The 13,698-nt window shown below is 40.5% G+C and overlaps 1 protein-coding gene across 7 annotated transcripts in view; it reads right to left on the bottom strand.

The window, feature by feature from the left end:
* The window catches only part of THSD4 (thrombospondin type 1 domain containing 4), a 304,090-nt gene that overhangs the window by 96,337 nt on the left and 194,055 nt on the right, over positions 1–13,698 (bottom strand). Inside the window, exon 1 of one of the 7 annotated variants that reach the window (XM_051796402.1) lies at positions 4,607–6,063. The exons of the other annotated variants lie outside the window; for them this stretch is intronic. Coding sequence (XP_051652362.1) covers positions 4,607–4,678 — 72 coding nt within the window. The 5' untranslated portion in view covers positions 4,679–6,063. Of the gene's footprint in view, positions 1–4,606; positions 6,064–13,698 lie in introns of those variants that run through there. 7 annotated transcript variants of the gene reach the window in all.

Raw genomic sequence — 13,698 nt, 5'->3', positions numbered from 1 at the left:
GGAAGTCAGAGATGGAAATGCTTGTTTTATTGGGCTGCATCATGTGCTCCCTGCCCATAACTGAAGGAGCAGCATCAGCTAAACTGCAGCCTGGTGACTGAGCAGGCACAGGTTAACTAGTTCATCTCCTGCCCAGACACAGTTTCTCAGATACAAAACTAGTTATGTGCCAGGCTGATTTGTCAAGCCTCTATAAAAGTCACTGATACCTTGTTTTGAGCTTCTAAATTGTATTTTACCTCTGTGGCCCTAGAATTTATAAGTAACAGCTGTGTAATAGCACTCTTCTACCTCCCAGGACTAGCATAAGGATTAAAAACCTGAAGATGACAAAATCCACAGATGCAACAGTAATTAGAGCTGTGTCAATGTGACTGGGAAGGTAAAGTTGATGCAATAAATGAAGACCATAAGTAGCCATGTAGCACAAGCACTCCCACGCTCATTCTCCATGCTGCCCTTCCAAAGAAATGCATGAAACTGTGTTACCCAAGCAGGTGTGACCTCTCAGGAGCTTCTCTTCCCCCTCTGCACAAGGACACACACCAGTGGCCACACGTGCATCAGGTCTGACCAGACAACACCAAAAGGTTCTACTGAGAAAGGTCAGAAATTTCACTACAACAAGTCACAACAAAGAGTTAGTCCTTGACAAGAAAAAAGTCAGTCAAGAGACAGTGTCCAAAGGGCCATGACCTCAACGTGTTTGGGCCTTCTGTGATTTTGAACTCTTGCTTCAGCAGTCTGTTTCTGAGATCAGCAAGGGAAAGCTCCATTCATACTGCACCACACAGAAGTCAGTCCCAATGCTGGCACCAACACTGAGATGTTTCTCACAATGGGCTGCATTTGTGTAATTGGGATTGTGACACCTGAACCTGTTCAGAACTGAGTGACCTTTTAAGGTGTCGACAAGTTCACTTTGGTTCCCATGGACAAGCTGCCTCCTGTGGAGGTGGAAATGAATGGGAGCTCGTGGCAATGGGATCCTCAGCACTCCTGTCTGTTTATCCCTGCTCTGGAGCCTGGGACACGGTGGAGAACAACTGTTCCATGTGGTGGCCCATAAGCCACCGATGAGCCCCAGCAGTGTCTGGAGCACCACAAGTTGCTCAGGCTCCCTTTACCCATTTAGCAGGTAGAACGTGATACTTCCACCCTCTTTATGCCCAAATTCCAAAGAGAAACACTTCACAGCTGTGAAATTTATTTATAATAAAAAAATATATTAAAACAACTCTCAAGGACTTTGTTTAGTATCTTCTACACTTCATGTTGAACTACTTTATGAAGAAAGCTGAACACTATCAGATACTCTAAATAGTATCCACGTATTTAAATAAAACTTTTGCTTCTATAAACAGCTTAACTGCAGCAAAACATCCTGTTACCTGAGCAAATACTACTCAAGAACTGAAAATAATTAGATTTAGATCTTACAAAGCTGCTCTATTCACTTATCCACGTTGAAAGTTCTGTGCTGTCACAGATCGTGTATTTTTATGATTAGTCAGATTATGATTACTTGTCACATTAAAATACAGATCGAAGCAACATCTAAGTTATATGTGAGACTTAGTTCCCTTTGTCCACACATTCTGTAAGCTAGACTGAATTTTTTTTAATGCCAATAGAAAACAATTCAAACAGAACTCAGAATGGCACAATTTGGTTTTGCTTTATTGCTGAGAAGGCCAGGCTGGTGACTTGAGTAAATTTGCACAGCTCCACTGCCCCCTGTCCTGAGCCAGGCAGGGTTCATCCTACTGATTGATGCTCAGTTTGTACAAGATCAAGGAAACTACTGAAATGGGAGAATTCAGCTGAAACAATGAAAATCTCAAGGAATGTGAAATTCTCTTCTCAAATACAAATATCTATCAAGTATACTGAGAAAACTATTTAAAAGGTTACCTGCTTGTGAGTGAAGAATAATGATAGGCTTTGGAATACTTGAAAGTATGGGGATGGTCTGCTCCTCAGGAGTTGCTCAAAGATTTCTTAAGCCCAATATATCCAGTAAAACCAATGATTTTCATGCTAGAAATGATTCCAAACACCAGATTAAAGACATGGGAAGGTGGAAACCTTGATTAAGTATTGTTTTGAGCCCAGGAGTTCAACATGCTCATTTCCTAAGAAGCACACACAAAAAAACTTTGGGCTTGGCCACTACAAACACGGTGCAAGCTGCAAAGCTGTGCAACCTCCCTTCCCTCCTGGATGGAAAAGTGATGCAATGCAGTTTCACTGACTTCATGCCAAGCCATGCCTTAAATCAACAACAAATGAAAAGCAGAACATAATCATACACACATCAGAACAAGTGTTAGAGGTGCCTTAAGATTTATAAGGGAAAGAAGTAACACTTGGATTTTTGTAATTTTCTGTTCCTTGAACAGTCAAAGTTCTGCAGCATTAAAATACAGACAAAACAAATTGGCAAGTAAAGCAGCTTCCCATTGACTTTATAATCTATCAAAATCTGACACTTTTATGAGCAGAACTTTTAAAAATACATACCTATAAATCAATTAAAATATTCAGAGAAGCATACAAAACAGTTCAGAAGAGCACAAACTACAGTACAGGTTCCTTTAAAAAATGGCTTCTCTCTTATATTCTGTGTCTTCAACTCACTGTCAACCAGGGGAAAAATCTTTACTGAGTAATTTCCTAGAGAAATAATATTTATGTAGCCAAGGTTCTGCAGCTGGAGCAGGGAAGTGCACAAGATTATCGGGTGGTCTCTTACAATACAGGACAAAGCAATATTATATTAATAACAGTAGATGCAGTATATTTTTTATTACGGAATTTTCAAAATTAGCCATATGAACATAATAAAGGAGAAAATTTCTCACTACCTACACTAAAACCTACAACCTAAGATTCATTGATAAAGTAACAGGCCATTTTTCATACTCTGTTCGCTGTATTAGCTCAAAAACTCAGAACAGTAGTACAGTTTAAAGTACTTGGCATATGGATCACAGTGCTAAAACATTCCACGCTGCACTTTTACAGCAGAAATTCATTTCCAGGTAAGAACACAGCATTGCTTTTATTTTACTTGCTAACGAGGGTAATTGGCAGGCAACACTGCTGCTGCTCTAGATTTGTTCTTTATATGGATCTCTGAAGACCACATGTGCCTGCAGTGGTGACAGAAATATTTTCCATATGAGCCACCACAGATTTTAAGGTCCCTCAGTCTGGACAAGGTGAGTCCATCTGTCATTTTCTGTGCTCGGTAACAATCAACCAGGAAGTTAAAAACTCCTGTGACAACTAGAGGGCAATGATCAGCTTCCAGTTGCTCTGATCATCAAACCACTTAAATTTGCTGAGACTCTGCTGAAAACTTTTCCCTGCTTTCACTAGATCAAAGGCAGCTCAAGATTTCACTGAGTCATTTTCTTGAATCAAAACCACTACAGCTTCTCTTATTAAACCACCCTGAAAGCAAAATAAAGTTTCTATCTAGACATATGAGCTACAGAGTGTCAACCACACACTGTTGGACAAGGTGTTTTTTCCAGTTCACTTCCACTTTCTTTTACCAGAGAAAGTAATGGCTCTGGACTTCATTAGGCTACCATAAAGTTATGATAGGGCTAACAAAAGACAAGGCTCTAAACCAGAAACACTGTTTGCAGAAGATTTACTTAAGGAAGGCATATTTATGGAACAAAACCAGCCAACGATTCCCTTAAAATGCACAGCTACACATCACATTTCAGTCAGAGCGAGCCAGCATGAGTAACAAACGTGGTTTCTGCTAATAATTTCATTAGATGGAATATTTTTTATCTAATAGTACTGTGCTTGCTGAATTATTTCCTAAATGGCAAATGACCAGCTGAAAATTTCTGCTTTGGTATGAAATAACTTGATGACAAACTGCTCTGATGAGGACAAAAATCTAGAAAACGTCTCTTCGTAAATCAAGTAGCAACTTTTTAAAGCATAGCAAGAGCTGTTCTATTCCACTGTTCAAGACTGAGGAATTAGGAATAGAAGGAATGCATAAAGTCCCTCTTTAATGATATGATATGCATTTTTTAAAAAATCAAGTTTATTCTGCTCTGACACATACTAACATTACATGTATTTGCACAAAGAGAATGTTATTAATGAAGCCTGAAGTTTTCACATGCCCACATCCCCAAAATATAGCCTGTGTAAAAACTTTTTCAATAGTGCACATTTTTTTGTAGAAAATATGAACAAAACACTACCATCTACTGCTGCTGAGTATCATATTTCTCTGTATATTAGTAAAGAAAAATTCACAAATTAGTCATCTCTCACAGAAAGCGTCCTGTCGAGAGAAGTTAACTTGCAAACTGCTCTCCTTTAGTACCTATGGACTTTTGCAGAAAAACCCACAAAAAAAACAACAAACCCAAACCAACGGCAAAAAAGCAAACACAAATCCCCCAAACTAAACCCAAACAAAACAAGAGCTTTTTACACACGAAGCAAACAAGGCAATTCTAAAATGTCTAACAGCATAAAAATCATTCACGGTCCATCTTAATAGATACGAAGAAAACGCAACTCTGACAAGACAATTTTTGACAAGACATTATACTTTGCTTACCTCACCCCCAGGTCTTGCTAACACTGCTGTTTGAAAGCAGAGCAACGTTAGTATCAGGTAGCTGACAAACATTATTACCCAAAGTTAGAGCTACCCTGGAGGAGAGAACCCTCTGCCAAGTACTAACAGCAAGCAGATGCACTTGTGTCTCAGTATCACAGCCCTCAGCTCTCGTAGGTACGAGTCTTTCTCCCTCTCCCCCTTGCTCTCGCACTCACGGTCCGACCAGGAGCTTTGCTCTCAGCCACTGCTCTGAAGACAACTGGTAAGTTGATCTCTTCATGTAATGACTTCTCCCTGCTGGGGGAGGGGGCTCGGCCAGCTCGGAGCTGGGGGGCTGCAGGCGGTAGGAAGCGAAGAAGGGGAGGGACAGCAATGGTCACTGCCAAGTTATGCATCTGCTGTGATTCATGGAACAAGCTGAACGGTAACCTTTAATGCACGAGGAGGTTTGGCAAAGCGTTATTGACTTAGGCAGGCATGATTGGAGAAACAGGCTAACGCTGCTTGCAAGAGATGCCTGTTGATGGTTAGACGGCATGTGCTACTTAAAGGTACAGCACCTCCTTTTATGGAAGGAGTTTGTAATCCATAAATCATAACTGAGAATCTAAGCAGGAAGCAGCCTATGGTTTCAGTCAGCCCCACATCAGCACAGTCCTGCAATCCCAATGGCCTGATCCTGCCAGGGGAACCTCGAGCTCTCACTCCTGGCCCCAGGGTAAGGTAAGGGGGACCCAAGTGCCCATTGGCTCTCAGGAATGTCACAACTGCTTCCCGGAATGGACCCCCATCCTTCAGGATAATCCTGGAGCAGGATATGGATATAACCTCTCTTTCTTTTTCATATTATAGCTGAATAAAGGAAATTTTGATTTATAACAATCCAACTCATCAAATAACCTGGTTTGACCAAGCAAGCAGAAGTGCAAACCTTTCTTAAAGTTCCAGCTCCTGAAGTCAAGAAAATACACTATATTCTCATCTTTCATGTAAATACATACTTCTTATCCTTATGGTTCCAGGGGAAATCTCAAAAATATGACCCAGGAATAACCTGGTCTCATATGTCAAACAGTAAACCACATGAACTCAGAATACAGGTACTTTAAAATATCTCAACACTTTAGGAGGCGGGAAGTAAAAATGTTGGTGAAATTGAGAAGCACACCATTACTATATATTACATTTCTTTCTGTAATTTGGTAAGCTTTGTATACACAGCTGAATATGTCAGACCCTTCAGGCTATTTTTAAACTGGCTTTACCAACCATTCTTTTCCTCTCCTACGAGAGGTGAAAGATAAAATATTTTTCGCAGAATTGCAATTAAATAGTCAAACTCCTAAACCAGTAGAGCAAATTAGCATTCTCACTGCTGCTGAAAGTCCAGATTCTGCTGTATTTGCAGTTGGATATCTGGGTCTCCAGCACAGTAAAATCTGATTAGCTCTGCTAACCAGACATCATTGTCACTCCTCCTACTGCCCATAAAGAGTCCTACCTCTTCTCCTGCCTAAACTGACTCTCAGTGCTGTCTCTCTTCTACACCTACAGAGCAGCCTGCCCTTTTTTAGCCTCCCAAATCAGCAGAACACCTTTCATGGGTCAGCTGTTTTCTCCCTTGCTGATCCACAGCTGTGCAGCTCCATGGCCCAGGGAACGCTCCCGCCAGCCCCGTGTCCAGGGAGGGCACTCCAGGCAGGAAGAGATGGAATGGAGGCCACACAGGAGGGGGGGTCTCACTGGCAAAGAGTCCCCCCTCCTCAGCTGCCTCCCCTCGAGGGAACAGCACAAGCTTCAGGAGGTTTAAAAGTCCAGAATGAGAGTTTCAGCACAAGGAGCTCCAGAGAGGTTCTTCCAAAGGATCTGAATGATCACAGGCAGTCGGCCCCGGCGCGGTGACAGTGGGGACTGGCAGCCAACTCTGCAGTTATTGAAAACTCCACACAGCCCTTAATGGTACTCTCTGACAAAAACCACCCAGAACTCTCTACTGCTATGTTGATCTCACAAATACAACACCTCTCTTCAAAACCTAAATGAAAGAAGTATTTTCCCCCCTTTTAAGGCGAGCTGAAGGTTTGTAGATTATGCCGTGGTGCTGACAGCTAAATGTAGAGCTGCCATCACAGGTACTTTGTACACTGGTTGCCTATGGCAAAGCCTCCAGACTAAAAATGTAAAGCCAAATAAACTTAAGGAAATTTTCCATCAAAACCCTGTCAGGAAGCCAACCTGTCCTTCCATATTTTTTTGAAATATCTAGATATACCACAAAAGGAAAAAGGATAGTGAGCAAACTGCCAACTAAACCGGAGTTCAAAACACTTCCAACGTGAGAGCTCCAACCATGATACTTTGAAAATACAGTTTCAGAGCTTGAAAAAGTTTTAAAAGAATACACCATTTCAGATGTTGCAGTGTGTAACAAAAACTCCAATGATGAAAGCTGCTTCGTGCAGACTGACTACTGCTTCCATAAAATTAAGCTTTATCTTGTTTTTCTGTTTTAATCACTAGTTTTTGTGATTAAATATATAGCACAGGCACAAAATTGCCAATCCTCTCCTTTTTAATGGCAGGTAGAAAAGGGAATTTTAAAAAATTAAGAGTAACTGTGAACTTAGGCTTCTTTCTGCTGATCATTCCAGAAAGCAGGATATTCTCTGTAAATAATGAACCACCTTACTGAAGTCTAACTGAATATTACTAGGATGAGTTTCTGAGCACAGAAAACTGTACTACATTCCCATTTAATAAGTCATATAGCTAATTCTTTCCATATGCATTTAATTTTTCCTCTACAAAAAATACAGGCAGAATTCCCTGAATTTCAGAAGCTGGTGCTCTGTTCTCCATATTAAGACAAGAGATCTGTTCATACCTGCTATTATGCCTTCAAGCTTTATCCCACTGAACTGGATGGAATTGTGCATGTTCACAAACACAACCACAGCCTTTCTTTGCAGCACAGAGAAACCTGAAACTTAACACTGAGCCAAACTTGCACTGCTGCAGCCAAGATCAGAACTCTGCAAACCTCAACAATCACCACATTAGAGATTAAAAAACTACTGGAGCAACAGAAAAAAATCAGTTTATGACTGATCAGCTATTTCAGATATAAAGTTCTGCAGTAGTGGATAGAGAAACCAAAATACCTTCCAATAGTAAAATGGAAGAAATGATATCTCTAATTTCAACACAAAAACATCCTTGTTTATACTTAGAAACATACAAACACAGCAAAAATAACAGCATAACTATTTTAGGTATATATAACTGAAATAGAAAATCTGAAATTATATATTTTTTAAAAACAAAAAAAGCCACCAGAATCTTTAGGGGGAAAGTCCCTACTGTTTGCTCTCAGAAACAAAAATACACAACACAAACAATGCATCTTTGCACAGCACAGTTCTCATTAAAAGAGCACTGACTTTCACATGTGAACAAATTACCTGTCAGTCTCCAGGGGTTTGTAAAATCAATCAGTTCATGAAGTTTGTGACCAGCTTCCTCCTGAGGCAATTGCACCTGAATCTCAAACAAGGACAAGTTTGTTGAACTTATCAAAAGCACAAAATTCCCTCCCAGGTCTCTCAGGCTTCCAGTAACTCCATGTGAAATCATGAACAGTATGCTCAGGTAATATCACTCACAGCTACTGCTTTCTGCTAAAGGGATATCAGCTTAGAAAGCTGACCAAGTTCCTAATAGAAAAGTAATAATAGGAGAAAACATGAGTCAAAACAAGATTTTAAAGACTTCCTTTCTACTTCCTACAGTCCTAATTTGTAGAGCTCAAACTCTCAAAGCAAGGCAGCATGAGTAATGTTGGATAACGTGTTAGGAAAATACATGGGAAAATAACATTAAAGTTTAAGTGTGAGGAGAACCAGAATATGGTGCTAATAATCTTAATGCCTTATTAGGAAAGCAAAAACATTGATTAACAAATGCAGAGAGAAAAAATTTTGTCACAAGTATTTAAAACAGCATTAATTTACTTTGGACAGACACCATCTTCCAGGGATCACTAACAGCAAAAGCAGTAGACATATGACTACTTAAGAAAAGGTGTTAGGTTTTTATTTCAATGTTCCATGTAAAAATTTAACAGAGGAAAGTTGAAAATCTATTATGTTTTGGTTTTATTTAACTGGTCATCTCTCCCGGTGGGTGATCTACAGGTAACTTAAAAAAAGAAGCAACAGAGAAAATTTTTACATTGATGAAGTCATATGGAAAGATGGCTGCCATATTTATTGCTGTCAGACAGGCAATTCCAGCCATTATCTCACTTCACTTTCTACAGGAAGCATTTCCTTCTGAATTTATTATTCAGATGTTTTAAGGTTAGAATAAATTACTGCTGTCCTTTAGCCTGAACTGAAAGACACCAGCCATAACACTTCAGATCTCTTCTATGAGGTGTGGTTTTTTTATTTTTATTTAAAAAATAAAGTTTGTATTTAATTAAACACTTGAAATAACAATGTTTCTTGCCACATTATGTGTGTCTGAGCAGACAGGGAATTTAGAGTGCAGAAAGAATGTATTTTCCTTGAAGATAAAAGCAATGTACTGAGGAGAGTGAGTGCAGAAAAACGCCACTCCCTGCCCTACCTTCTTGGATTCAGGAAATACTGCAGCTGGACCACAGGGGGATTTCTGTACCTCCATGGAAGCTTTTACATCCACTCCACTGCTTTCTGCATTTCACTGCCCAGAGGGGTGGTGAAAGAGAGCAAGAGAGTCTGTCCTGTCCTCTGCCCTCCAGAGTTCCAGCAACTGTCCTGCAGTGCTGCTGCCAGAGGCACCCTCACACACACTGAGTCTGCAGTGCAGCAGCACCTCTGTCTCCTACTGACCAGCAACAGAGGAGATTACAACAAGGACAAGAAGGACCAAGATGGAGTATTTGGACTTCCCAATCCCACCCAGCTTGGGGAGGAAGACAAGGTGTGAGCTGTGTATTACAGCCTAAAGGCTGAGGATCTGGAGCCCTGTGAGAGCAAACCTCAGACACTGAGCACCTGGGAGAAACCAAGTCCCAGAGTCTCACACATATTTCACTGCATCTCAGCAGTTTCTTCTTCATTGAAATTTTAACTCAATTTAAGTATTCCATATACTAATGCTTCTCCAAGTAAGTCCCAGCATCCTACCCTTTTCCTCAATGTTTTTGTTAGGAAAGCAGCTGACTCCACACAATTTCTTGTACAAAGAAGCATTAAAGGGGATAGCTCTGTCCCTGAAAGAATTCCTTCCAAAACTGAAATATTGATTGGCTGCCAGAGTACAGCATTGCATGGGGTAGCACATCTTCCACTGTTACCTTCCATAATAAAGGTACAGATATTCTTATCTATCTATCTATATGTCTAATCATTTTTTGATCCCACTCTACAGTTATGGAAAAGACAAAAGGATGCTGTGGAAAAAAAAATCCTTAGAGATTTTAATAAGTTATTCCATACAGACACTTTTTGTCCTTGCTAATGCTTTTGCTAGTTAACTGCTTTCCAATTTAACTTTCAACTTCTATTCTAGCTTACTTCCCTTTCTAAGCTGAACAATCCTCATTTTTCCACTTGTTTGTCATCTGAAGTCACTCCAAGTTCTGACTTTTCCTCTGTTTCTCATCTTTTTGCTTCTCTTTTGTGAGGAAATAGAGATCAGATTAGTTTAGAAAGTACACACAATTAAAAAGGTGTTGTTGTTGCCTCCTGTGAAAATGGCATTACAAAGTAAGTCTCAAAGAGCTATTGGTATCTAATTAGGTCAGCCCAGCTTTGGTTGCATCATTGCAGTTAATTCAATAAAACCATGTTGGCCTTCATGATCATCCCCTTGTTCTCCTCTCACTACCATGGTACTGCCAGTGCTTTTAAATTGCACTCAAACCCTGAAAAGGAAATCTGAGCATTTCCTTCCTCTTCTCCCTACTCTTGACTTCTTAAAGCTCAGGCTCTTGATTACAAAGCCAGACTTTACTGAAAAGGTCCAACTTCAAAGAGCTGAGTATTAACCTCAAATTGATTTATCATCTCGAATCTTTCCTTCAGTACTAAATCCATTATCCCTTTCTCTTTTCTGGCATTACAGAGTGCTAGAGGGAGAAAAGGACCTCTGGTTATCACCTGCCCAGGGCTGGGCTAGAATGTGTGTTTTTCATGGCCATATTCCAATTTTCTGTATTTTGATGATAGAATTCTGGTTTATATCCCACGTTCTCCAAGCACCTCTTTGCCTCCCCAGACAGTAGTTGCATAGTGCAAGTAGAATCAGACGACATTTATGAGGCATTCCTTCCTCTGACCAACACTACGTTCTGACTACAGAACAAGTGGACACCACGCTTTGAACTTCTAATTTTTATGACTACCATTCATCTTGTGACAAAATTTTCTCTCTCTGCGTTTGTTAATCAATGTTTTTGCTTTCCTAATAAGGCCTTAAGATTTTTAGCACCATATTCTGGTTCTCCTCACACTTAAACTTTAATGTTATTTTCCCATGTATTTTCCTAACACGTTATCCAACATTACTCATGCTGTCTTCTACCTCTTCCTAGACAGAACAGAGTGGTGAAACCAAGAGGAAAAGAGTTCTTTGATGGTTCACATTTAATCTCTTTGTGTGCATAAAAAAAAAAAGACACACATTTCTAGAAAACTACCTCTCATCACCCAAGTTTCACATAAGGCATTTTGATCTGTGTTTCATGTTGAAGTGTGGCAAATGAGCAGCCACTAAAAATAGGACCCGAAGGAAAAGGCCTTACCCTTTAAAATATTTGAGGCCATTCCTTCGCAACTGGAACAAAACTGGAATGAACCTACTTGGTACCACTGCTATATTTGGATACTTTACCTAAAATAAGAAATGAGAATAAGCCTGTTTGTCCTTTAAAAAAATAAATCCCCTGTGGAAAAACTCTAAATAATCTGTAACTACATCAAATTAGTTATAAATTATACAAATAATGCATATCTATTCCCTGGGAAAAGTCAGCCTCCCCCTAGATAAAACATTCTAAATATAAATTGGAGTCATGATATTTTCAAATCACTTCTTCATGAGGGATAAAGGTTGATACCTCTAAGTCTACGTAGAAAGTATTTTAAAGATACAAAAAGAAAAAGGTGAGGTCTCTGGATCATGTAAGTGTACTAATGTTTTAATTATAAAACCAACTAAAGAGAAGTACCAAATGTCCTGACACAACAGGCCATTACCTCCTATGAGATCAGAATTATAAAGGAGAGTCTTTCTTCAGGCCCAAACCCACCAACTTTCAAACTGGATTTTAGTGCTAACATACATTTTCCCAAATGACCAGCTGGCAAATGACTGCTACCTCAAACAAGCCTCATAAAACGATGGCAACAAGCTGTCTGCAAGGGAAAACTAACCAGTGAGGATTGCAAATGTAGTATTGATTTTCAGTTTTGCTTGGAAACATCCTTGAAATTCTTGCAGAGAAGGAAGCCCTGACAGACCATGTTTTCATGCATGCACTCTCCCTGTCCTGTTATTTTCTATATTGGTAAAAATCTCAAAGCCATAAAGATATTCTTTTAGACTGGGAAAAACAGAAGTTGGAAAATCACTGTGAGTCCTCCCCAGCAGTGGATGAAGTACAGCACATACCAGTATAACCTGCAGGTAGGAACTGTGTGAAAACACCAGGGTAAAACCTACTTTGGCAGGTGATGCTCATTTCTTGCCAACTAAAGATGAAAAGGAAGCTCTGCAAAAGCTGGCCAACATTATTCATGCTTACTACTTTCCTAAAGCAATAAAACAGCCCCAGTCACCTTGAGGAACTGTCAGGGAGCAGTGGCAGGGATGAGGAGCCGTGTGTCCAGCTTGCCAACAAGGGCAGTGAGGCTGGTGGCTTCACCAGCCAGGCCTCTGCCACCACGGGATGGAGCTGGGCAGAGCCAGGGGTGGCAGCCAGGGCCAAAGCAGAGCCAAGGTCACCCAACGAGCCTGCAGTGACAAGGCAGGTCCAAGCTGAGCAGTCAGGATCAGGGTGCAAACCAGCAGGATCTCAGCTGGGGGCACAGAGGCTGCTCGAAGGCAGCCCGAGCAGGGACTGAAGGCCCAGGGCTGAGTTCAGCTGTGGCTCCTGGTCCCAGGAATCACAGGTGGGGGCAAGGCCAGTAAGGCTGATCAGCATAATCACAGCCCTGGACATCTGGGCCTCTGCCAAAATGCACATTTCTAACCGTGTGTACAGAGGGCCAGTAACAGTGGAGATCAACCAGGCAAAAGAAAGAATACAAGAGATGTTCTCAGGCAGCAGATAAACAGTCTTGAAATAGAGGGAACCTCAGAGAAGAGTCAGTGCTGCACAGAACACACACACTGTTTAGGGGGCAGAACTAGAGCAGGGTTCCACCTAACAAAAGAAATTCAACATCCAAGCAGGAGTTATACAGCTGGAGAACCAGAGCCAAGGACAATTCTGTAGCACAGGCACTTCTGTTCTCTGATGTCACAGAGGTACTGAACCAGAACTGACTTAAAATCCAAAGGATGAACAGGAAATAAATCTTGGAAGACTTGTATTCATAATCCAATTGTATTTTTTGTGCTTTATGGGAATACTGGGTTTCTCTCCTCCTCTGACAGGAAAAAATAAAGAAAATAGCTGTTGTGATGCCAAAGGAAATGTGTATGCTCAACTGAAGACTTGGGATTTAATTGCAATACTGGTTAAAACACACTGGATGAAACACTCATCCAGAGCCCAAAGAGAAGAAGAAAGAGGAGGAAGATTTCTAAAGTAGTTTCATTTCACAACCCAGTTACCTGAAGTGAGCAAACAAAACTAATCTCATAGTAATGCAAACTACAGTTTGAGCAGAAAGCACATCCCAACTTTTCCCATCTAGTTACAAAACTCCTAAATCAAAGATGCAATTATTCCTCCCCAAAAATCTCTCCATATTCTGTTTGATTTCATCCTCCCAATTTGCCATTTCTATCAATAAGACTGTCTGATCTCAGCACACTCCCTGCCCCTAATTGCATTGCAAATTTAAAGAATTAACACCAGGTCAAAATCTACCCCA

This window comes from Manacus candei, unplaced genomic scaffold, assembly GCF_025592945.1.
Source record: "Manacus candei isolate 608988 ecotype Guabito, Panama unplaced genomic scaffold, ASM2559294v1 h1tg000046l, whole genome shotgun sequence".
NCBI lineage: Eukaryota > Metazoa > Chordata > Aves > Passeriformes > Pipridae > Manacus > Manacus candei.
This window is presented reverse-complemented; position numbering and strand designations above follow the sequence as displayed.